Here is a 26,866-nt window from a genome sequence, read left to right on the forward strand (position 1 = left end):
ACAATTAGGCGAACAATTCATTTAGTCTCTCTATTGATATTCCATCGCAGAGGGATGAGGGTGGCTCGGGAGATTGGAAATGAGAGCTGTAGCCTTTCCCCTCGACGTCTGTGGTTTGGATCCGTTCAGTGGGGGTAGTAACCACATAGCGTCTCCATCTGATAGCTGTGCGGTGACCCATGTGAAACAGATTGGGGTTTCGGGCCCATGGTGAAGTGGTCACATCTCAACATCCAGGATCCCAGCTGGCAGAAATATGTGAGGATTATACCGACGTGGTTCTATTCAGTTTGTGCTTGAGTGAAATTCATGTTGTGAAAATCCTACTTGCAGTAAAGTGAGCTTTAGAATATCTTTTAAAGCTCTGAGTGAAGGTCTCAGCTTTCTACTGTGTCTGATGAGGAGCACACTTGGCTTGTTTACTTTGGCTCGGAGTCTTTAAGAATCTTTATGGTCAGGTCTCCCAGTTTTCACCCATGTTTGTGAATGCCAGGATAATATATCTCCTCATAGTTAGTACAAACTGCCTAAAGAAACACGGTACTTGGGTACATCATTCTATTTACATTTTGTAGTAAATCGTGGCACATTTTGGTAGTTTTAGGTTGTATGAGGCCTCTTATGAATAAAACAGATGTGCTTATAAAGTACCATTCGGACCAAAGACATTTCCCCACCTAGGCCTAGGTGTGTGTGTTGATTGACCCTCTGAACTTCTGTAGTATGCTTTTTTATGTTTGTTTGTTTTTTAAGAGAGAGTGAGGGGGGGGGGGAGAGAGAAACCGACCATTTGTCTCTTTACATACCCTCACCTGGGATCTAACCCCAAATCTAGGTATGTGCCCTGACTGGGAATTTAATCGGTGACCTTTTGTGCATGGGAGGAAGCTCAATCAACAGAGCCAGGCCTGCAATATTTTTGTTTTTCAAATCCTAACATTTAACAACCTTCTACACATGTACATATACTTACACACACACACACGTACACACACGCATTTACTGGTACTACTTTTTCACCTTTTCTCGTAGGAAGAATCCAGACGGGGACCTCAGATAGATAAGCTTTTCAAAACTGAATGCGATACTTATAACAGGAATACATTTGTGAAAATGCTGGGATGCCATAGTTGCTGCTGACATCTGCATAGCCATGTGATACTGGTATCCCCAGCTTTTCTAAAGTTTGCCTTCTACCAAGTCACTCTTATGAACTGCCTACATGAGTCCCTGTTTTCCCTAACCCAAAGAAGAATTTTTGCTTTTATGAAACAAGTCAAAAAGGGAAAATAGTGTTCAGTGCTTGTTTGGCAGCAATCCGTTGTAGAGGCATCGCGTGACCCTGAGCAGCCAGCGGCACCCCGCCAAAGCTCCGTCCCTGGGAACCACACTCAGTATTCTCGGCTTCAAGCCACCATAGCTTTGCCTTGTGTCTTTGAGCATCTGTGCTTTATCTGGATTTATTCTAGGGGGCCCCAGTAGCAAGGTATGCTTCTTTATACCGCTTTGGCTTTAGAAAGGTTCTAGGTGTGTGACAAGTCACCTTATGGACTCCGTGTCTGGTCAGATCAGTGCGCACCTACCAGCTCTGGCCTGGCGTTGGAGGAAGGGGAGCTGATGGTCGGATTGAAGTGGGCCGTTAGCCTGTTAGTGAAAAACAGGTGCTCACCTCGTTGTAGCTTGTGGTATTTATTTATCCGTGTTAAAGACAACCATGGACTCTTACGTTCTCTTGAGTTCCCGTGAGCCACTATGATGAAACTATTTTAAAAGCTTCTTTGCTTTCTTGAGAGGAAAAAAATGAACACACTGGAGAAAGGCATGGGAGAAATGGTAGGCTTGAACCCTTCATCCTCTCCCTTTCCGTTTTTTGCTCAGCCTGATGGGGTAAGAGGCCTGCTAATCCCTTGACTGTGGGCTGAGTCCCCACGCAGAGGTCCGAGGTGGTTTGGAACACAGTGGGGCTGGATTTGTGACAGCCCCCTTCGTTCACTGTATAGCAAGATGCCAGGGTTGGCTTGTTTCATTACCTGATTAAGGCTTCTTATTTAAACTGCAAGGTATCACTTAAACACAAAACCGAACTGGAAGAGAGTTAAATTGGATCTTTCTGTTGACAAGGAAATTATTAACTCTCATAAACTCATCAGTGAATTGCAGAAACACAGTGGGATGTTTTTCAGCTCCTTTGGCAAAAGCTGTGCCAGTTCTTTTTGCACAGTATTCAAGAAGAATCATGTGGGAGGTTATGGAACTGATTCACTGGCTTGCAGGAAGACTGATTTGACTTTTATTTCCTAAGGTTGACAATAAATGCTTTTATCTATATAGTTTAGAGGAGAAAGGCTTTACCTTTTTTTTTTTTTTTTTTTTTTTTTTTTACCATGACTCATACATTTCTAAGCAATGCTTTACAATGAGGTTCAGGGGAAAGTGCTACCATCTCTTCTCTTTTTTTTTTTTTTGCCTTCCCCCCTCCCCCCCAAATAAGCTTTTATTTTATTTTTCTCTAAAAGGGCTTGTGTCTTCTTGTCACTCTCTTCTCTGCTCCTTTGCCATTGTTCCTCTATCCTAGCTTCTCTTTTTACATTTTTTTCCAATCTTTGTCAGAAGTAACATCTTTTTTGTCTTCCATTCCTCTTCCATTTTTCTGTGAAGATTAAGTTTTTTTCTTGTGGGTTCCCGCTGTCGTATTTCTTCTCTGTCCATCCAGAGTACGTGCTGCTCTTTTTGTGAGCTCATGTTGTTCTAATTCCCTCCTTATCGTATCCAAATATCTGAGCCTCACTAATCGCTCCTGGTCCTTAAAAATGTGGGTGTCTTCCAGATAACAACCAATTTTGGAACGGTGCAACCTCAGAAAGTCCAGGTAGTTTATTGCTTTCTTGTAGCTTATTATTTTGCAAGCAAATTTTTGTTTGTTTTCTTTCACAATTTATTTCCAAGTCTAATTTTAAAGTGCTAAGATATAACCCGTACTTATTCAATTCTATCCAGGTCCATGCGACTTCATTATTACTGGTGAAGTAGCCATTGTTGTTTAATCTCCTCAGGATATCTTTGCGTAAATGGTATGCTCTGAATTGTAGATCACGGAGACTATTACATTGATTTCCTAAAAGTCAAAAATAAGGAATAATTGGGTTAAATCCATAAGGAGGACAAAAAAGCCTTCCACTTAACTGTACGTTAGTGTAAAGTATTGCTCCCTGGATCCCAGGCAGCTTGACCCCAAGAGGCAGATCCAGTAGTGAGCTGCTCTGATGCCTGGAAAGATATTTCTCTTGTCTTTCCCTTCTCTCTTCCACATCTCCACACTGCTGGCTGTCTTCAGCCAGGCTGCTGGTGGCTGTCCTGGTGGCAGCAACACTGGCTGCAACACTGGCAGCCTTGGAGCAGGTGCTGAGGTACAGCTCCATAACAGGCCCCTTTTTTGTTTGTCCCAATGCCTGGCTAGGAAAGGTGCAGGTGAAACTCTGGCAAGTAGCCTTTGTATTTTTTATCAGCACAGAGCTGCTCCTGGGAAGTGGTTATAGGAACCATGCTGAATTCCATTCAGTTGTAAGAGGAAGGAGTGGGATGGGAGATGGGTTGTGGGGAGGCTATGTCACGATAGCAGCCCCCCTTTAACCTTCTTTGACATAATGTTCTCTAGATTTTTATATTCTCTAAGGACTATTCTTTCTTGCAACACACTGTGGGCAATCAAGGTTCAGATGAACTATACAGACAAAGAGGAGAGGTTGGCATTGAATAGCAGGGTGAGGGAAACACTGTTTTAATTCATACTTGCTGATCGCAGGGACTCCATCACCAAACAGCATGGCACTCCACTTAATGAAGAGGGAGCATGTTACGGCCTTGATTTTTGTCTAAGACCCTTTCTGTTTCCCATGTTTGCAACCATTTCAGCTTAGGAAATAATTCAAGTTCAGTATGATCAAGGAGGTTTTTCAATTTGTTAACAACCGCCAGTTATGGAGCTAGCTGTTTGCCAAAGGGAGCCTCCTTACCATTCATAACCCGGGCACATACCTCCATTGTAGGCTCCTCCTTGGGCCCTGGTCGGGCGCATGCAGGGGGCAACCAATCAGTGTGTTTCTCTCTCACATCGGTATTTCTCTCTTTCACTTTCTCTTCTACTCTCTCTAAAAACCAGTAGGAAAATATCCTCGGGTGAGGGTTAAAAAACAACAACAAAAAAACATGGCTCAATTAGATTCCTTTAAAAACATTCCAACAAATATAACTGATCAGAAAGTTTTATAGAACTGCATATTCCCATAAAGTTAACACACCCGTCCAGAGCATATTAGTGTACTGCAGAAAATTAACACATGCAAAGTAATGTAAGCACATGGTACTTTAATTTTTTCAGGGGCCCCGGGGTACCGTTATCTGCTCTTTGCTGGGAAATCACTCATCATGTAGCTATTGGGGAAAGGGAGCACTTGGGCTCCTTTTCTGGGAGCAATCCAATGCAGTATGGATATTAATTAAATTTATTAAACAAATAACACAGCGACTCGGGGAAGCAGGGGTCCATCTGCCAGCTCTGCAGACAGATCTCTGCAGAGATGCGAGCTGAATGGTAGTTAAAGCGAAGTTGCCGAGCTCAGCAGATGGGCTCTTGTCTCCAGTGGGGGAGATTTGGTGGCGGTCCAACAACTCTTTTCCCCTCCAGGTTTTTGTTCCTTGCAACTGTGATTGAAGAAGCTCTTCTCTGCCTTTTCCCAGCCTTGTGCCTCTCTCCCCAACCCCCCCCCCCCTTTGTTTATTTGAGCAATGTTTAAATCTGAGTGATTTGTTAGAGAGACAAGTCCCGGCTGATCTCATTTTGTGTGTGTGCTGTAAAGCTCAAGCAGAAAATAATTAGGAAAATGTAATCCCATTGACTTTGCACCCCACTTGTGTACATTGCAGCAACTCAGCCTCATGCCCTGGAATAAAGTCTCTGAGCAGATTCAGATATAGTCAGTATCTCCCTTCTCTGCATTAGGAAGTTCATATTTTTCTGAGGTTCAGATGCTTACTATTCTTAAAATTGTATCTTAGATTGCTTTTAGATCTATATACCTTTGAAATAATGCAGTTTAAGGATTCTTGTTTGGCTTGTTTTTCCCTCCTCCCTAATGCCTTCATATTCTGTTGTCAAGTATCTGGGTGCCTTAAATTCTAGTTTCTCCTTCACTTGCCATCTGGGATGAAATGTCATATCAAAGTTAGATCAGCACATTTGTGATCGGCTGTGTCTTTTTAAAAAATCACTTTCCCACCTCCTGACCCACCTCTCCCATAAAAAAAGATGGTGAATTTGAAATCTTTCTGTAAAAAAGGACCACTTTGGTTTCAGGTGATTATTACTTCCCAGCATTTGGACCAATTTTGGACAAAAGCCCACTTGGACAGAATTTAATGCTAGGATGTGAGATTTGGTGGAAAATCATCCCTCCACACACACCCTTTTCCCTACCTGAACCTTTGCAAAAATTATTTTGTAGAAGGTTCTCCCATCTTTGGCTATGTATGTCCCCTCGCCTGGGATCAATGCCTTTCACAGGAGAGGAGTGGATGAAGGTGGGTGGGAGGTAGTGGGGGGGGGGGGCAGGGAGGGGAAGCTGCACAAACCCTGCTAGGCAGAGTGTGTGCTCTTTTGATGGCAAAGTTTTGGACTAAATAGATGTCATCGTGGGCTGAGTCCTGAAGTGCCCTTGCCTTGTTTGGTTTCAGCCAACCTGCCAGTGGGATACTAGTATATTAGCTGAGATAAAGACATCTCTGTGGAATAGAAACTCCTCCAATCAGAACGATCCCCTCCCAACCCCCCAGTTCTGTCGGCAGAGATCTTCTCTGGTTATAGAATTCAAGGAGAAGAGTTGAATTATGATTATGCCCAGGTGTACTGAGTTTTATGTGAATATAGAGGTAAAATCCTTAATCCAACTTTGTCAGAAGGACCAACAAATGGGTCCATTTTCCCAGAGCACAACAAAATCTTAGCCAGTAGAGCCTCTATCCAACCAGGACAGTCAGTTCATTTCTGCTACAACTGTAGATGTTTGGCCAAGTCCATCTTTGATGTTGGTTCGTATTTATGCTTTTTTGAACCCAACTTGAAACCTGAATTGCTTTGGTTTGTTCAGAGTTGCAGAATTTTAGCTGCCTTTGTCAGATTGCTCCTCACTGAGATTCAATCTCTCCCTTAGGCCCCACCAGCATTAATAATATGAAGTTCTGTGTTACTATGGCAAATTGTTGGAACTCTGTCAGGAGTGGGGAATGTCTGGCCTGCGTGCTGTCTAAGGCCTGAGATAGCATTGGTCTGGCCCTGCCAAGGCATTCGGGGGGGAGTTAATTAAATGTTTGATCAAATATAGCAGGCTAATTTTTAAGTTGACAATTTTGTAGGGCCTGCAAAGGATGCTATAAATATCCAAATGGCCCTTGGCAGAAAAAAGGTTCCCCACTCCCTTGCCGGGACCGGTTTGGCTCAGTGGATAGAGCGTCGGCCTTTGGACTGAAAGGTCCCAGGTTCGATTCCGGTCAAGGGCATGTACCTTGGTTGTGGGTACATCCCCAGTAGGGGGTGTGCAAGAGGCAGCTGATCGATGATTCTCTCTCATCGATGTTTCTAACTATCCCTCTCTCTTCCTCTCTGTGAAAAATCAATAAAATATATTAAAAAATAAACTAACCCATATTTATTAAAAAAAAAAAAAGGTTCCCCACCCTCGAATTCGGTGGACATTTTTGTTTTTTTCATTAGAACCCTGCCAACGATTATTTTGAACTCTGAGAGTTATTGTTATAACCCAGTCCTTTATGAAATTTGAAAAGGCTCAGCTCAAAAGATAGTCACGAAGTAGCTGGTGAAAAATGTTTGTTTACTGGTGAATCATAGGTGAACTGCCAATTTATTCCTCTAATTTGTTGGAAGTCAAAATTGGCTGGGGGAGGGGGAGGGGAGGAAGATTCGACAATTTGAATTCATAGGCCATTTACCAGCGCCTGCACTGTCTCTCCTTCCACTCCGGTGTACCTGGACTAATTTTGTTCTCTGATTTAAATCACAATCTAGTTGCTCTGGCATCTCAATTTAAGGGAAGATTGGACGTTGTTTTTCAAAGGGAATTGCAAGTGTTTTACACTTGTCTGAAAACAGATTGTGGCTTCTTTCCCAAGGATAAGCTTAAAAATTATGTATAAATCTTAGGGTTTCATTCTTAGCAAAATGTTTTCAACCCCCTTGTCCACACGTTAGTATACATGAAAAACACAGAGAAAAAAAGCAAGGAAAACAGCCTGACAGACAGTGTGAATATTTCTGATCTGTTTTCTGAGCCTGCCATTCTACAGGACACATTTTGTTTACTCTGCGGCTTCTAATTGCTTCATTGCAAATTTTGTAGGCAGCCTGGCAATTTGGGATGAAACGCATACAAAAGCTTTTGACTGGGGATGAAGTTTACACTCATCTGTAGGGAAACAGAGAGTAGCTTTATAAATAACAATGCATTTTAAAGTACTTGAGAAGAAGAGGTATTTTTCAGAGGTGTTCATTTATTTGGCTTTGGTGTACTTTTTTCTTCCAAGAATTCCAGTGCAAACTTGAAAACTATTCAGTCCAGGGGCTCCTGGACTGAATAACTGGTAAAAGGAACAAGGAATTGTGAATACCATCACCAGCATTGTATAGTGGCCGTCTTCAGAATTAACTGCTGTGGCTATTCACAATATGTCCCTCACTGTCTAGAAAAGGGACTGAAGAACAATGTCTCAGAATGAAGAAACCCAGGCCCGGCAGCCCAGCTCCTAAGATGAAAAGGAAAGTTCATGGTCATTGTCATCCTTACTGATCACACAGCCCCATTTCCCATGTCTCAGTCTTATTTCCGGACCATGTCTGGAGCTTTTTATAATCCTGGATGGAAGAATATTGATTGATTATTGGTTTGATTTGCACTTGGCTTCTAGGAGCTGAGGGTAACAACCCTCTAGGTTGTGGCCTCTGGCCAACTGAGTCTTTTCCGTTCTGGAATCCCTTATCTTTGCAATGCTTTAGGTCACTGCCTTCGGTTCTTATAATCTAGTCTTCTGAGGTTGAGCTGACAGGAGAGGAGGGCCTTCTGATGGCTAGCATGATTCTTTTGTTCATATTCTACAGTAGATTTTAATTCGAATTCAGAGTCATATAGTCGGAAGTGAATTTGTAAGACATCCAGCCCATCTCCCACCCAGTGATAATCCGTGCTGGAGGGGGGACTTTAGGGTGAGTGTGTGGATTTGTGCTGCTTGTCAACTTGTAACAACAGGCAGCGTACCCCCACATTGTATAATTATGTATAAATCTTAGGGTTTCATTCTTAGCAAAATGTTTTCAACCCCCTTGTCCACACGTTAGTATTTTGTGAATTTTAAATGTTTTGGATGTTAGAAACGTACTTCTTATACCAGCGATTTTCAACCTTTTTCATCTCATGGTACACATAAACTGATTACTAAAATTCCGTGGCACCCAATTATGTGTATTGTACCCAAACTCCCAGGCAAAACATCACAAAGGTTCGTTGTTGGGGGTAATTACTTAACATCTCCTAGCATCAATTTCTTCATCTTTAAAATGAGAATTGATATGCCATAAAAATTAAATGGCATGATGTATGCAACGGGCTTGGCATGGGAACTGGCACATAATAACTGGGTACAACACACATAATTTATTTGTCATAGATCTATAATCATTGTAATGTTTCTAGTTTCAGGTAAATACATTTCATAATAAAACACAATTTTAAAAATCAGTGAAGTGATCCTTTGAGTCATGTGGCCAGACTTGAGACACCCAAGGAATTATATTAGTCAAAATTCTTCTTGGAGCACAAACCAAGTACTTTGGGAAATGGCACTAATTTTGTTATACTCATTCAGTGTAATGTTTCAGTAGATCAATACTCTGTGATTCAAAAAGCCCAAGATTATCTGATATTCCTAAAAGTCCTGGGCATAAGTTTGGCCTGTAAGTAAATTTGATTCCTATATAGTTCTCTTAACTTCTTGCTATTCCCTGGTCCTATTCTGGCTCCAACGCTGACCAAATATTATCTCCTTGCAGCTTTTGGTCTCACAAAGGACAGGTTAAATAGGGTGAAGTGCTTATGCAAATTTATCACCCCTTCCAAGAAAGGGCTTTCTTCTATTTTGAGATTTTTAAAAATATATATTTTATTGATTTTTTGTAGAGAGAAAGAGAGAGGGATAGAGAGTTAGAAACATCAATGAGAGAATCATCCATCAGCTGCCTCTTGCACACTTGCTACTGGGGATGTACCCGCAACCAAAGTACATTGAACCCGGGATCCTTCAGTCCGCAGGCTGATGCTCTATCCACTGAGCCAAACCGGTTTTGGCTATTTTGAGATTTTTGTTGGTAAATTCAGCAACCATTTTTAGAGAGCAATTGACCTGAGAAAATTTAAAATTTTTATCACATACTTAAAATGTGGCCTTTGTTTACTTAAACATTATGCAACCTAAGGGTAAAACACACTGCCAGGGCCCTTTAAATTTTTTTTGTTAGATTTTTTTAAATTCAACTCTAAAGACAATTCAAGTGAGAAACTTTAGTGCATTGATTTTGTTCTTTGAGTCATTGCACTGTAATTAGCTGAGTTGCATTTTAAATGTAGCAGGAGAACATCTTTCTTGTCTGTTTATGTCAGGAAAAAATGGCTAATGAGCACTTATCAAAAAGATGAACATTTTTTCATTAGATTAAGTAAAATCAAAACAGATTTATAATGTATTATTATATTTCGGCTTGGAATAAATTGAGCAAAATAGCTAATATCTTTCTTCACAGCTTCCTGAGAATTTATTTGCATGGCAGGATCTTCCTCCCCACGCACTTAGGCTTCAGGAAAGTGGTTATTTTCTTTGTGGAGTCAGAGCTCATTCCAAAGGATTAGGAAAGCTCTTAATATTATTTGTAAAATCTGAGCATGAAGCAGGTGTCAACATGTGTTTTCTTTGGATTATGCCAGTGAGCTTTGCTATTTAATGCGGTTCTTTAAAATTATTTTTTAAAAATTACTTCCCTCGACTTTCTCATAGTGATCAGTCAAAATGCCACCTGATACTCAATATCACTCACGCAGAGGTTTCTTCTGTTTTGAGATTTTTGTGTGTGTTCAAATGGATGAATATTAGCCTTGTGTCACCAAAAGGTACAGATGATGAAGGTTGATTCCTTAGGGAAAACAATGCAAAAATGTACAAGTTTAAGAACTTTCTCCTTTAAATGTTATTTAGATGGCAGGTTATTTTCAGGTCAGCAAGGATTCTAAGTCAGTACTTGTGCTTCCACTATGTGGGAGTTAAGTCTGTCTTCATCAGTGTCTGTTTGGGGCTATATACATATGCACATATCCAGAAAGCAACCAATATAACAGGGCCTTATGTGGATAAAGAAGAGTCTTGACTTCTTCAAGTTTTATGAATTTGTATTAGGGTGAGTGTACAAGAGATAAATTCCCTGAATAAAGAGAGAGAGAGAGAGAGAGAGAGAGAGAGAGAGAGAGAGAGAGAGAGAGAGAGAACTCCAGACATTAGAAATTTAACTTATAATCCTATAACTTCTCTCCATGTAGCACATTTTTGAGAAAAAATTTAATTGAAGTATAATACATTCATAAGAGAATAAGCTTGATTAATTTCTACAAAGTAACATACCTATGTAAACACCAGCACAGAAGCCTCCTTTGTGCCATTCCCAATCATGGTCCCTAGCCACGGTAACCATCTTCTGATTGCTATCACAGATTAGCCCCTCATTCCTTGAACATTACTTACTTTCTGGCACAATGAGATATTCCAGGGTCACCTTTTAATTTATCTGCTCCTGCCTTGGGATCAGTCATTTCTTCAAAAAGCCCTGGCTCCATTTTGTGTAGAATGGTATTTAGAAAATAAGATCTGGACACTAAATGTAATTATCCTGCTGCTAGAATGCCATAGGGCTCTAAAGGGCAAAGAAAAAGAGGGCTGTCTCTATCTCTATCCCTGACCCAGGCATTCATACCAGACTCCCAAATCTTACCTAACATTTGAAGGTTCATTCTGATCTTTCTCTTTCCTATGTTGGCAAGTCCTTTTTGTAAGTGAGAAATCTTGCTAAAATATACTCAGTGTACTTACTCATTTGCCCAGGCTTAGATCTTGTCACTGTAAAAAACATACCTACTAACCAGTGTTCAGATTTTTGTCTTTGAGGGTGTATAGTCAAAACTCTGTACTCAAAAGTAGTTATTTTTTCTCTTCTGTGTAATTATGTTTTTCATTTGACATATAGTTAGGCTCATTTGTTTCTGTTTGTATTCCATTTTAGGTGTCTTTCCCCTCCATCTTAAATGGAGGGTAAATAAAACTAATTTAATTTAAATTCTTATTCTTCTTTGTCGTCGTCATCATCATCATCATCATCATCATCATCTTGGGTGAGTATATAAAACATCAAAGCTCCCAAAACGAAAATTACACAAAAAGCTGTATTCGGAGGAGTGTTACTCCTCTCCCCCCACCCCCCACCCCCAATCTACTCATTAATTTCTGGTCCAACTTTCCTGAATTGCTTTTTGTAAATGTAAATCAATACCTTTATATTATCTTATTTCTCCTTTTTTCTTATACAAAAATTAGCATACTATATATAGTCTTTTGCACTTTGCTTTTTTGATTGACAACCAAGATTTCCATATCACATATTCTTTCATTTTCATGTACAGTTGCATAGTATACCATTGTGTGAATATATCATAGTTTATTCAACCAATGTCTTATGTTTTTTCCCCCAATGTTTTTTAATTACAAGCACTGATGTACCTTGTTCATTTGTGTTTTTGTACTAGTGAAGGTGTATCTTCAAGGTAACTTTAGATGTGGGCAAAAGGTAGACTCACTTATGGTTTTGTTAGATTTTGTTAAATTCTTCTCCCATAAGGCGGACACTCCCACCAGCAATGTATGAGCGTCTTTTTCCTTGTGTTTTTGTCAAGAGATTGTGTTGTCAAGCTGTGTCATTTTTACCAAATCTAATCATTGGGGAAAGGTATCTCAGCATAGTTATAATTTTCATTTTTTTATTATGCCTGAAATTGTCCATCTTTTTATATGTTTAAAATTCATTTAAAAATCTGTATTTGTGAATTGTATGTGACCTTTGCTTAATTTTTATTGTTTTTTTTAATCTTTCCTCCATTTTTGAGTTCTTTATGTATTTGGGATGCATAATCTCCCTTTATCTTTGATGCCTGTTAATCATAGTTATTTTAAAATCAGTGTGAGTCTGTGGGACTATTCTATTGTTTTTTCTTTTGGGTTTTAGTCATTTGTTCTTCTTTCCTAATAGGCCTGGAGGTTTTTGACTGAATGTTAGACTTTCTGTCTAAAAAGTTGTGGAGTCTCTGGATGGTGCTGCTTTCCTGCAGAGATGCTTTAGGTTTCCACGGGCTAGTCCATTTAGGGTTTGCTCTCACTCTAAGGAAGTGGCCCTTTTGGGGTTGAAATTGAAAGTCTGGGGTCTTTACTTTCCTCCTTGGCAGTCCCCAGCACAGTGAGACTCTTGTTTTCTTCCTAGATTTGTAGCCTTGTAGCAGTTGCTTTCTGCTGGTCTCTCTGTCTCATTGGAGCACCTGCAGCTTAGGAGTCAGCAAATGCCTTTGGGGAAATTTGCACTACAAGGCTCACTTCTCTGCAGCTCACTCTCCTCCAGGATGTTGGCCTTTCAATTTTTGTCAGCTCTTCCAACACAGCAAGACCACTGCAAGCGCTAGGTTGCTGTTATCTCTTCAGCCTTTATTCCCCACATAGTAAGTTGGCAAATACCCTGGTGAGAAACAACAGTAGCAAGTGCAAGCTCACTGCAGTGTGTTACCCTGTCCCCAGGGGTGCAGCCTATAAAGTCCCCGCTATCGTGGTTATTTCCTCACACCTTCACAGAGCTCTTCTTTTACATTTTATCTCACTTTTATAGTTCGCAAACAGAAGGGTTGTTCTAATACTAGTAATTCCATCACAGGTGGTAGCAGTAGACATATTTCCACTTAGCACATTTCATTAAATTTATATGGAAATGAGAGAACACAGTCAAATTGACAGAGCATTTAAAAATGGACAAGGAAATTGGCCACTGCTGGGGTGGTAAAATAAGTACCACCTTTCTGGAGGGCATTAGTTTATATCAAAATCCTTAACAGTTTATTTGCCCATTGACCCAGCAATTCTGCTTTTAAATAATTATTTTAAGAAAATAATCACATGTTTGTGTAAAGGTTTATTTACAAAAATTCCAATCCAAGTCAACAAAATTGGAATCATAATCCTTAGTGTGCAATAAAGGATTTTGTAAATTGTGGTGCTTTGATAAATTGGAATAAAATGGAATTCAACATTACAAATGATGTAGGAGAGTATTTAAATATATCAATAATCTATTATTAAGCACAAAAGGTTACAAAACCACTGTGTTGTATGGTCCAATTTAAGAATATTTACAAAGATATATAAATATAAGGCTAAAATAATGCATATGGAAGTGTTAACAGCTGGAATTGTTGGGTTGCTGTTTCTTTTCCCCATTTGTTCATGCATATTTTAAAATTCTATAGGGCAATACTTTTGTTCTGAAAGAAAATTAATGCCCCAAAGAAACTTACAGTCAATAGGCCCATTTGATAAAGTTTTCTAGCAAACTTTTTATTTCTGTTTCGTTCGTTCTCCTTAGCTCTATCTTTATGTGCTTAGTAGTATTATAGATTTTGTCAGAATCAGAACACTCTTTGAAAATACTTTGCGAAACAGAAGACCTCCATAAAAATTTCCACTAGTCAAATTCAAACAAAGGCTTCATTTGTTTTCATTAGTGTGTGCAAAGCCTTTTTAGTAAGGAGTCCTTTAAAAAGTAAATAGGTTTGGTCCTGGCTAGGTAGCTTATTAGTTAGAGTGCTGCCCCAGTACACCAATGTTGTGGGTTTGGTCCCCAGTCAGGGCACATACAAGAATCAACCAATAAATCCATAAACAAGTGGAACAACAAGACGATGTATTTCTCTCTCTCTCTCCCCCTTCCTTTCTCTCAAATAAATTACAATAACAAAAACAGTAAATAGGTTTGTGACAAGGACCTGGACTTTCAGGAAAGATTTATTTCTTAGGGGAAAAAACTTTAATTTCCTTTAGAAACCAGTGGTCAAAATTTAATGCAGTCACCTTTGTGAAGCTAAAGATCTATGCAGACCATTTTATCCTGTGCTACTCTTTTACTTGAAGGTACCCTTCAAGGCAGCCATCACCAGCTATGGCCTCTTGGGTTTTGAGGATGCTTCCCAGGAATATCCGTTCCTTGACTACATCATCAGAGAACCAGCGGGTTGAAGACTGTCATCGTCACCAGGAGGCCTATGGGTACTTCTTGCCTATCCAGACGAGGTGGCAGGACAATGACCAGTATGGCCACGTGAACAATGTCGTGTACTACAGCTACTTCGACACCATTATCAACCACTACCTGATCAGGTAGGCTTGGGTTCTGCAGCCCCACATCCTCACGTCAACCCTCTGGGAGTTCAAGCAGGGCATTTTGGGAAGAGATTCCTTCCATTTTCCTCTGCTAGCACACCTCTTTCAGTGAGTCGCTGTAAGTCATATTATTCCAGAGGAGAACAGGAGGGCTGACATGTGAGTGAGGCAAGTGTTATCCTGCTGCTCCTGCAGCCTCAGGTGTAATGTGTCTTGGTCCTTTGGACTAAACTGTCAGCAAATGTGCAGGCGTTGAATCTCAAATAATCACCTATACAACAAGCCAGGTAATATTCAGACCCTGGGCAACTTGAGCAGACAAAACACCTGCCTTCAAGGCCTTTTTGTGAGACAAGCAGCTGCTGTCCCCATTGAAGGCACATAAGGGGTGGCCGGGAGAGTACAGATATAAAGACATTTGTTATAGTTGCCGAATGTCCTCAAGACATGATTGCCATCCTATAGGTATGTTTGCAAGTTTGGTTAGTCTAATTCTCTATGTGAGAGATTGCACGGTATAGACAGATCTGCATAAATCCTCGCTTTATCTTGCTTTAGCTATGCAGTTTTGATCAAATTATTTAGCCTTATTGAATCTTCTGTAAAAATAGCTCACATTTACTAAGAGCTTTCTCTGGGTCTAGCATTGTGAAACATTTTACACAGATTTTCTTATTTAATCCCAAGACAGCTCAGTGGGAGAGTAGCAGAATTTCAGTACGCTGCCTGGATCTCCTGCCTATACCCTTTTGGGGCACACTAGCCTGCCGTCTGTCAGCACCAACATTTGTCTGCCTAAGGACTATCTCTGTTCACCAGAGCTCCTTGGGCAGTTAGGGCAAAAGTGCAAGGAATTAATGCCTCCTGGAAGCAACCTGCAGTCACTGACTGATGGGAGTTGGTGTATAAATACCCCAGCATCCTCACCTCTTGAATATCTGTGATCACTTTACACAGATTCCCAGGCATCCTTAGTGGGACTAAGCTCACATTCTCAGATTGGTCCCTTAAAAAAAAGGTAGATAAAATTTACATAACATAAAGTCTACTGTTTTAACTATTATATAGTGTGCAGTTCAGTAGCTTTTAGTATATTCAAAATATTGTGCGACCATCACCACTAATTCCAGAACATTTCTATCACACACCTCTTCCTCCCTGCAAAAAAACAAGCAACTAAATCCATTCTTATTAGCAATCACTCTTAAGTTCCCTTTCCTCCCATCTCCTGACAACCATGACTCGATATCTTCTGTCTCTATAGATTTACCAATTCTGGACGCTTCATATGAATATAATCATACAATATGTGGTTTTCTATATCTGGCTTCTTTCACTTAGTATGATGTTTTCAAGATTGATCCATATTATAACATATGTCAATATTTTGTTTCTTTTTATGGCTGGATGACAGTGCATTATATGAGTATACCAATTTGTTTATTCATCAGTTGATGGATATTTGGATTACTTTCATTTTTTGGCTATTATGAATAATGGTATTTGTGTTCAAGTTTTTGTATGGACATCTTTTAAATTCTTTTGGGCATACATAAGAATCTCTTTCATGGCCCGCGTGGAAAGAGTTCCAATTCAGGGTTCAAGTTCTGGAGAAGGGCCGCACACAAATGAAGAAACTTGAGACTTAAAGAAATTCAACTTGGTGATATGGGGGGCCAGGCGATAGTCCAACTCTAGTGCGAGAACTACCACTGCTCTGGGCCTGCCATCCCCTTTTATTGAGGCTTTGGGGAAAACATCTTAGGCAACATTAACAGGAATTTACATGTAGCCCTTAGGCAGGAAATAACAGAAACTTACACAGGACAAACAAGGTGGAGGCTGCTTCAGCTAACAATATCTCAACTAAAGGTTAGAGCAATTAAGGTTATTGACCAGCCTTCCTGGCTTCCTTTCAACATCTCTTTTTTAGTGAAACTGATTTGTTTTCTAGCAGGCATATACCTAGCATTGAGTTGCCGGGTCTTATGGTAACTATGTTTAACTTGTTGAGTAACTGTCAAACTTTCCCACAATGGTTGTATTATTTACATTACCACCAGCTAATTACCACATCCTTACCAACATTTGTTATTATCTTTTTTATTACAGCCATCCTGGGATGTGTGAAGTGGTAGCTCATTTTGGTTTGGACGATGATTAATGATGTTGAGTCTTTCCATGTGTTTATTGGCCTTTGGTGTATTGTCATCAGAAAAATACTGAATCAGATTATTTTCCCATTTTTCAATTAGATGATTTGTATTTCTATTATTCGGTTATAATAGTTCTTTTTATATTCTAGGTACTAGACCCTTATCAGATAAGATTAATAAATACTTTCTGCCATTCTGTGGTTTTTCTTCACTTTTTAGCCAGTGTCCTTTGACCCAGAAAACTTTTTAATTTTTATGACAGAGTGATAACTTTTAAATTAGCAAATACTTCTTTATTGCCAATGTTCCTTTCCTGTCCCTTCCTCACTCCTACAGGAATATAAATCTAAGTATACAAAAAATACCTGATAGTTCTTACATCATGGATTTGCTGTGTCAGGAAATTTAAACTTCTTCCAAAAGGTTATGCACAGATCAACTTTCACTTGGAGAGTGCCTGTTTGTCCCTTGGTGACATGTGGTCCCAAATCTTCACAGTAATTTTAATTTGTGTTTGCCTGTCAGTAATTCCTCTAGAAGTTTATTATGAATAAAATTTTCAACACTCACTTTAGCTTTTAGGAGAATGTGTGCTTTATACCTTGAAATCCACAGGAAGAAGTAAAAACAGTAAGGCTCCTTATAATTCCACATCATTTGTGACACAGGGAAACTTAATAGTGAATTTTCCAACTTGCTCTAGGGCTACTCACTCTTTTTGTTCTTAAAGGAAGGAGCCTTGTAACTTCTTTGGATTGCCTCTTAGGAATCATCTCAACTCAGTTGGGACCCAGTGGTTATGTATTAGTCAGTTCAGGTTGCCATAACAGAATACAATTGACTGGGTGGCTTAACAACAGATATTTATTTCTCATAGTTCTGCAGTCTGGGAAGTCCAGATCAGGGTACCAGAATGGTTGTGTTCTGATGAGGGCCCTCTTCCTGGTTTGCAGACAGCCACCTTCTTGCTCTAGCCTCACATGGCCAAGAGAACAAGCTCTAGTCTTTTTATCTTCTTATAAGGACATTAATCCCATCATGGAGACTAACCTCATGACCGCATCTAAACCTAATTAATTCCCAAAGGCTCTACCTCTTAAATACCATCCCATTGGGAGTTAAGTCTCAACATACGAATTTTGGGAAACACAGACATGTAGCTCATAAAAGAATTTTGTGGCTTTTGAATGTGTCCCATTAGTGATTGGAGCTTTTGGAAAGATGATGTGCAAAAAACTATGGTTGAGTCTTTTATCTAGTGGAGAGTGTGGGCGTAGTGATGGGAGTTGGCAGCATGAATTCCTACCAGAATAGAAAGTGTCCCATCTCATGAAGAAGTTTGCAGGTATTACACATTGATTCCAAAATTGTGAAAATACCCTGGCCACAACTTCATAATCGGGACAAAAAAGTGGTTTACCTTTATACTTTTGCTAAGAGATCTGAGGATTCTTTTTAACAGCTTGCTCACTGACTGTCAGAAGCCCAACCAATACCACATAAAGGTGTGAGAATTTCACCAGCCACTGTGAGGAAGGGCAGCTGGTCACGCCCAAGCAATGCATCCCAGCCAGGCTGGCACCCTCACCGCCCTCCACCAGGCTTTCCCAGGATGAGTGAGCAGCGCTGTGCATGCGCCAAGAACCCACGGGATAATCAATGAGGAAAATTCTCCTTTGAGAGGAGGTTTCTCCAGGAGAAGAGACCAGGGAGTGTGGAGGGCATGGCGAGAGAGGGTAAGACAGACAGCAGAAGAGGCCAAAGCCTGCCCAAAAGTTCCCATCACTTTGACACGCGAAAAGGGTTAAGTCATTCTTGAGCAGTTTATCGCTCATCGATTGCAATTAAATATGTTTATATTAAATTATGTTCTGTAATTAATGTAAAATCCTGTAGCCTATGCTGTTATTAGAACCAGATGCTGAAGTACCAACAATATTTCAACGTGACTGTGCTGGCTCGCCAGCTGTCTAACTGTAATTACTTTAATCTCAGCTTGTTATCTAATTATCACCTTTGTAAAGGGAAAAGTACTCTCTAATGCTTCCTGATTGTTTCAGATGATGATGAAGAGCAGGGAACAGCTGTCAGAGATCTGGGCCCTGCTTATCACAATGAAGGAACTTATCCTGAAGCCTGTTCTGGGCCAAATTCTGAAAAAGATATCTCAGGCGGGAACAGGGGACTGGCCAGTCAGGGGAGACAGTTGGCATGGTGGTGGTGAAGGGAGTGGCCCCTGTAGATAAACGGTCAGGTGACACCTGCCTCCTACCGTGATGGCGGGGAACAAGTTACTTGGGTAAGCCACAGTTGCCACATCTGTAACATGGAGACAACAATAAAAATAGCATCTATCTCAGAGGATTGGTATGACAATTGAATGAGACCATGCGTGGGAAGCCCCCAGCACAGTACTTGATGAAATGCACATACTTAATAAATGTTAACTATTCTTCTTCCTTAAAAAAAAAAAAAAAAAAAAAAAAAATCAGTGTTGGGTTTTCTGCATTTCCTGATCAATTCATTTTCCAAAATTATGTTTAAGTTCTGTCCTTTTGGGACTGAAATTTACCTTTGCATTGCTTATTCAAAAATGGTCTACCAAACCAGTCAAGAGTATAAACAAGAATTGTCAGGGATGCTGAAACTGGTTTGGCTCAGTGGATAGAGCGTCGGTCGGTCTGCGGACTGAAAGGTGGTTGCGGGCACATCCCCAGTAGGGGGTATGCAGGAGGCAGCTGGTCGATGTTTCTCTCTCATCGATGTTTCTAGCTTTCTATCCCTCTCCCTTCCTCTCTGTAAAAAAAAATCGATAAAATATATTAAAAAAAAAAAAAAGAATTGTCAGGGAAATCTTGAAACTCTTAAGGGGAAGAAGAAACTGTTTCTGGGATATCTTTCAGTACTTTATGCATGTTGATGTGGTACCTGTAGTTTATTCCACAATAACCATTAAAGCTAATGCCCTTAGGATGTTTATTAAGCTTTTAGTATCTTTCATGCTTTATCTCTTGGGGGCTATTTCCCACCAGAGGGGAGTTGACACCAGTCTCCCCCATGAAAAGAACATATCTATCTCCCATGCTAAACTGTGAACCCCTCATTTATGTATTTTGAAGTATATTGCCTGGTCTGGCACATGTTTAGTCCTCAGTGACTTGACAGAGCTAAACAAGATCATTCCTTCTCGGGCCATGCTGGCTCACCAGGGTTTTTCTTTCCCAAAGCACTGCCTCTTGGGGCTGTGTGCCAGGCCTCCGTCTCCAGGATTTCTTGCCACATGTTACTAAGTCCTCCTATTCGGAAAGTGCTAAGCAGACTGTGGGGGAGACCTCTCAGAGCACCTGGGAGAGGGGGGGGGATCCGACCATAATGGTGGGAGTCAGCTGTGTCTGACTCTCAGCAGCAACAGGAGCAGGAGGTCGGAGCTGGCTCAGCTTGAGCCATGCACCTGAGGAGGGCAAAGTGGGTCTTTTAAGGTAAAAAATGCCCAGGTGCAAAGAGGAGTTCCCACCATTCATCATAAGAGCATTACTGTCACAAACTCCATATAAACTTCCTTCAATAGAAGGTACCCCAAACCAGACTCTGCAGTCACTCTTGTTTAGGGTATCTTTGGCTATTGAAGGAAGTAGCCTAAAATGAGAGCAATGGCCCAGCCACAGAGACCTTCAAGCCATCTTTGCCCGTAGCCTCATCACCCATCACATCCCTGGTAGTTCCTTCCTCTCCTGCAGTAAACTACCTATGGCTCCTCGCAAGCAGCGTGTTGATTCTCAGTTCTGTGCCTTTGGTTCAGCTGTTGCCTTTACCAGGAATGCCCTTCCTTGCTCTTGTCTTCAACAGACTCTTCCTAGCTTTGCCTGACCTTCCCAATTACCACCTCTCAAACAGAACGTGTCCATTCTCTGCATTCCCAGGGGATCCTTGATTTTTCTGTATCACAGATCCATAAACTTTTTTTTCAGAAAGCAGTGATACTAAATTTTTGAGGCTTGATGAGCTCTTGTAGCAACCTCTCAGCTCTGCTGTTATAGCGGGAAAGCAGCCTTAGACAGTGTGAGCATGAGTATGTGGCTGTGTTCCAGTAAACCCCATTGTATAATAGTTCCCTGCTTGTTCCACTTATTCCACTTTCGCTGTGCTCTTGTATTTGGATAGCTCAAGTCACTCTCCTGGCTACTTAACCATAGGTGGTTAGTGCAGTATTGTTGAAATTTTCCTCTTGTAATGACTTGTCACTTGAATCTGAACTCCTCAAGCTGGACACTGTAGTGTTCTAGCCTCCACTTCCCCTGAAAGCAGTGCTGGGGCCAGGTCTTGCATACAGGTAGTTAGTTTCAGAAATTGATCTCAAAGAGCAAGACAGGACTAAGAGGAGTGAGCTAGGAGAAGGAACTAGGAACTTTGCAGAGCTGATGAACGGTGGCCAACGGCAGCTGAATTCCCCCTGAGGATGCCCAAGGAGCCCTGCAGAATGAGCCTCAGAGTTCCCTGCCCGAAGGGCAGAAACACGGGGCATTCGTCCACTAACTCCATTCCTCACTGGCCAAGGTTTGTGTGCATGCACCAGAGTGGCTAAGTAGATTCCTGCATCCTCCCAGGAGATTGGGACGGAAAGAGAGTCTTCATGCGGCCCAGGCAAGGTGCTGTCAGGTTAGGCCTGGGTGCTGCCGGCTGCTGTGGCAGTGGCTGTAAGACTAAGGGGCTTCAGAGGATGTGAGGCAGCCTAGCAGGGGCGACCAACAGGTTTAACGTTCATTGGCTGCTGCCTAGCACAATAAGTCTTATATTCTGAGAATCCTGCCTGGTTCTGCTCCTTACCAAATGCATCATCTCAGCAAACTAGTCAGCTCTTCTCATCTCCCTTCCCTCATCTCTAAATGTTAGTTATTAACAGGCACTTAGTAAGTACTAAATAATTATTAACAGTGGCTTTTTGTAAGTCAATGCTTCTATTTTTGCTTATTGTTTAAAATAAAATACACTCTTTCCAAATTGAACTTTAAATACTTCACCAAAAACTAAGATGTATTTAAATAAAAATTTTCACTAGAAATAAAAAGTAAGAAAGAAAAAGACACAAAACACCAACCTGATACTGCAACTGCATCTGAGCTTGACAGTAATCGCTGAGCTTCCTGGCTCCCAAGAAAACAAGGGGAACAAGATGAGCTGCATACTTGGCACCATCTGATAAAGGAGTACATTATCTCCCCCCCCCCCCCCCCCCCCGAGAATCAGATGTTTCTCTCAAATTAAATTATAAAAGGAATTTACCAAGAAGGCATAACCAACCACAAGAAAGTTAAGGAGCCTAGAAAGAGGGGATTTATCTATTTTGGACCTGACCAGTGTTTGCACATGTGGGTGCACAATGACTGAACAGATAACAGGAATTGTTTTTAGCAGCAGATTTTCTTTCATTAGAGTCAGCATCTTGTGACTGATGACTGGTGTGAAAGACTGACTGTAATGGTAAGGTTTGGAGCCCGTGTGGAGGACAGAGGTGAGCGGGTCTGGCCCTGAAGGGCTGTAGATTGGGTAGCAGGCAGATGGTCTCTTGGCTACCTTGCTTGCTCAGAATGCTGGCCCTGCTACCACACACACACACACACACACACACACACACACACACACACACACAACTAACCTCTGTTGCTTCCTCTTTCCAGTCTTTCCAGGAGGCTGTTCCCTCATCCCCCCATCTCAGGCTAGCTGAGCAGTTCCCTGAAGCGGGCAGGTGAGAATGAGTTTCCTATGGCCTCAGCCAGCATGAGGTTTTCCTTGCTGTGGTGGCCTTGAGCCTACTGAGAGAGGCAGGCCTCCCACAGGGCTCAGTCTTCAGTTTTGCTGAGTAGCATCTGAGACCCTAGGCAGGGCCCTGCTGCCTTTTTAGTATCTTGGCATCTCAGGTCTCCCGTTAATATTATGGCGACTCTATCAGTCTGCATGCCTCAGTGAAAATATTATGATCTGTCTTCTTGAGCCCAAGGGAATCTCATTACAAATAAAGTAATCTCATTTGCGGGAGTGTTCTCTAACCCACAGGCTCGGAAATGTACCGATACAGCACGCCGGGGGACGTTGGTCTGTCAGATTAATACATTGTGTGAAAATTGGGGCCGGAGGTCACCAGTCTCCTGATACACAAATCTCCCTCTGAGAATCTCATTTTATTCAGACTATCAGTTAGATTAGAAATGCCCTAATTATCCCTCTGAAATTAAATTACTTTATGTTAGGGTGATATAATGAACAACCATAAAGAGGATATATACAACCAATCATCCTATTAGTCACAGCAATACCAGACCATACACTAAACAGACGTTGCTGATTATTGTCAACTAGTCCCTGCCACAGGGGAAAAAGGACGAGGGAAAGGGAAAAAAAGGGAGAGGTTAGCTTGGTTCACCTCTGGCCAGCTGTGGGTTCTTGCTGTGTTTCTCTGCTGAGGTGCTAAGAGTTTCTTCCCCGAGGTGCTGCTGTGCTCTTGACCTTATGACTGGGAGGATGGGACCAGGCATCCATTGCCATTTGCTGCTGCTTCTTTTTAATAGTAAACCACGATGACTTTATTGTTAATTGCTCTTTAGCTAGTGCATAAAAAATGCAGCACTTATCAGTATGAAGTTCAAGCCATGATGAAGAAAAAAAAAATGTATTTGCTAATTCTTTGGAAATTAGATAACTAAAACCAAACCAAACAAAATCTCTTTAGCCAGGAGTCATAGTTCAACTTATTTGGTGGTTCTAATATAAATATTTATTTATGTACCTTATGCATTTATTTATACTGAAGTAAATATAAATCCCTTCGCTTCTTTATTCCAGAAACCTTCACAGTATCTGTGGAGTGAAAGGCTCTGTTGCTAGGGTACACTTATCCTCCACAGAAAGATTGATCTCTTCAGTGAAAGTGAATGATGCTAGCTGCTATAATGAATCACCACCACCAAATCTCAGTGACTTAACAAAAGGTAGTTTCTTATTTCAATCGCTATCCAATACAGGTCTGTGTGTGTGTGTGTGTGTGTGTGTGTGTGTGTGTGTGTGTGTTAGTCTGTCCAGGAAGTTACTAGAGAACCCACCTTGTGGCTTTGCACCCCTCTAGGTCAGATTTCTCAATAGTGGTGCTCTGTTGTAGCAGCACAAAATAGACAGAACACTATGTACTTAACACTTAAAGATGTTCACACATAGGGTGAACCCTATTTTCTTTTTCTCCCTTCCTTCCTCTCTTTCCACCCATTCTTCCCCTCCCTCCCTCCCTCCCTCCCTCCCTCCCTCCCTCCCTCCCTCCCTCTCTTTTTCCCTCCCTTCTTTCCTCCCTCCCTCTCTCCCTCCTTTCCTTCCTTTCCTTTCCTTCCTTTCCTTCCCTTTCCTTTCCTTCCTTTCCTTCCCTTCCCTTTCCTTCCTCCTTCCTTCCTTCCTTCCTTCCTTCCTTCCTTCCTTCCTTCCTTCCTTCCTTCCTTCCTTCCTTCCTTCCTTCCTTCCTTCCTTCTACAGCCTTGAGCCCTATTTTCATAGAAGTTGTGCTACCAGATTGTGCTTCGTTGGAAAGAGTTTGGGGCGGGAGACTGGTGCCCGGACTCCTGAGTTGAGTTGGCTGTGCCGTTGTCCTTGTGGTTGTGGGTGAGTCGGGTTACTGCCAGGGCAGCCAAGGCTCTGAATATCTACTCTCATCTGGGTGGGTTTTTGACAAACAGCTCTTGGTGCCCCCCCCACCCCTTTTCAATATGGCTGCTGTGCTGCAGCCAGGAAGGAATTTTCTAATGACATGATACCATCTTTCTATTCTTATTCCTGCTTTCAACTTTTCCATGGCATCCAATTTGCATTTCAGATAAAGGCAAAACTCCTTTGCATGTCCTGCAAAACTGGCCCTTTTCCAGGCTTTCCCTCTCTCACCAAGGTTATTGTCCATCAGCCTTTTTTCGGTCCTCAGCAAGTCCATCCCCCTGGGCCCCGTGCTGTGCTCTCTGCCTTGAGAGTTCCCCTTCCCCCACCCCATCTCTCTCCCTTTGGTTATCCCTTACCTTTTAGGTCTCATCTGAAAGGGCACTTCCTCAGGGATGGCTTCTGAATGCCCTGACCAGATCCAATTTCCGTCTCCTGGTTCTCTCCCTGCCAACCACAGTATAGCATTGTCGGAATTGCAGTTTTTCTATTTGTTGGAATAATTATTTGCAGTGTAATTCAGTCTCCATCATTTGATTGCAATCACCATGAGAGCTGTGACTTTGTTCACTGTTATCTCTCAAGGCCTTGGCATCGTGCCTGGCACATAGTTGGTACTAAGACATTTTTTTTTTACATGAATGAATGAACAACTTGGGCTGCTTGGAAATTTGACACCAAAATGCCACTTGTTTGAGTCCCTGTAGAGCTGCTGACAACTTGGAAATGGGATCCCTGCATCCTGGAAGGGTCCCCTCAAGACAGCTAAGGTGGTCAGTGAAAACGGTGTGCCAGCCAGTATTTCTGTGTCAGACTGACTTCATTTCTCCTGGAAATCTAAAACTGGCCCTTTTCGAGGCTCACCCTCTCTCACCAAGGTTACTTAGTGTCCACCAGCCTTTTTTCTGGTCCTCAGCAAGCCTGGGTTGTACGGAGTTGCTGAGCTCAGAAACCCCATAGTTTTCCAAAGCCTTGTACTTCAAATGTCTGTACCTGAGCATTCCAGGCCCGGCTAGCCACCCATAGAAGCCTGACTGGTACAAGGCGTGGATGGCAGGTAAACCACTAGTTTGGGGAAGGAGAAGACTACCCATCACGCCCTTGCTCTGAGCTCACTGATTCTCTCCTGGGTTAAGGGCCAGTATAAACAGTCCCTGGGTGTCTCTATGTGGAAGCTGGAGGAAGGTTGGGCAGCCCCTGGCGAGCTTCATCCTCTTACAATTCACTGCATGCGGCCAGCCACTGCTCGGCTCTGAACAGAGTGAGGTATGAAGCCATTTCCAAAGCAGCGTCTGTGAAATTCCATTACTCGGTGTTTTCAATTTAAGGGGAGAGACCTTTGCGGAAACTAATTTACAGTTGCTTTAATCACGGAGCTCAGGGCCGCCACGCTTTCCCCATCGCTGCCACTCAAAAGGCTCACCGGGTTTGCAGACTGCCCCGACCCTCAGCTCTTCGATTCCTCCTGGGGCTGTTGCAACATCCCCTAGTTTTTGCAATTTTTGAGACAAAAAGGAAGTAATTATACTCAGTCATCCTGGTGAATGTGCATGTGTTGGAAGCAGAACCCATTTGATAACACTCTGAGGGAAAGCAAATGGGATGTGTTCTAGGAAAGGGATCATGTTGGAATTGTTTCTTCTTCCCTGCTAGCTTCTGCCCCCGGGGACTGTCTTTTGGGTTCCCTTGCTCCCTGATTCACTGACACCCCTGGAAGTGTTTTTGATCTGGCGGACAGGCAGGATTCACAGAAAGTGAGAAGCATTTGATTAAGAGTCAGTAAACCTACGTCAGTAAATCTCAGTTCTCACTGACCAAATTTAGTCCCCTAGGAAATTCACACTTATCTTAAATATCACGTAGGGCTTCGGGGAAAATGCAGTGAGGTAAAACGTGGTAAAGCCTGTGAGGTCTGCTCAAAGGTAAGGGGTTGTAAGGAGTTGCTGATGCTGTTTATCCAATGTTATTATTTTTTTAAAATATATTTTATTGATTTTTTTACAAGAGAGGAAGAGAGAGGGATAGAGAGTTAGAAACATCGATGAGAGAGGATCATCGATCAGCTGCCTGTTGAACACCCCCTACTGGGGATGTGCCCACAACCCAGGCACATGCCTTTGACCGGAATTGAACCTGGGACCTTTCAGTCCGCAGGCCGACGCTCTATCCACTGAGCCAAACCGGTCTTGGCTATCCAAGGTTATTATTGAAGAACAGTTGTCTGAGTCAAAAGACTTCCTTATTGACCCAAGCAGCAGATGAATTTCACAGCTGCTTGAAATTTTGCGGGTTGAAACTTTGCAGGTCCTGGAATCTCCTGTGGAAATAGAAAGATCCCAGAATCAGACACTAAGTAACCCATTTTCAGTCATCAGCATTTAGCAGAGACTTGTTTATCAGATATCTATTGGCTTCTTGGGGAGAAGAATGAGGACACGGATGTGGGGAAAGCTGGA

General features: G+C 41.8%; 1 protein-coding gene across 2 annotated transcripts in view; it reads left to right on the forward strand.

The window, feature by feature from the left end:
• Positions 1-26,866, forward strand: part of LOC118712760 — a 109,444-nt gene that overhangs the window by 29,393 nt on the left and 53,185 nt on the right. The window contains exons 1-2 of one of the 2 annotated variants that reach the window (XM_036426855.2): positions 11,460-11,492; positions 14,323-14,568. In XM_036426855.2, coding sequence (XP_036282748.1) covers positions 14,351-14,568 — 218 coding nt within the window. In that variant the 5' untranslated portion in view covers positions 11,460-11,492; positions 14,323-14,350. Of the gene's footprint in view, positions 1-11,459; positions 11,493-14,322; positions 14,569-26,866 lie in introns of those variants that run through there. The other variant, XM_036426856.2, reaches the window with a different exon arrangement.

Source organism: Pipistrellus kuhlii, unplaced genomic scaffold (genome assembly GCF_014108245.1).
Source record: "Pipistrellus kuhlii isolate mPipKuh1 unplaced genomic scaffold, mPipKuh1.p scaffold_m20_p_9, whole genome shotgun sequence".
In the NCBI taxonomy this organism is placed as follows: Eukaryota; Metazoa; Chordata; class Mammalia; order Chiroptera; family Vespertilionidae; genus Pipistrellus; species Pipistrellus kuhlii.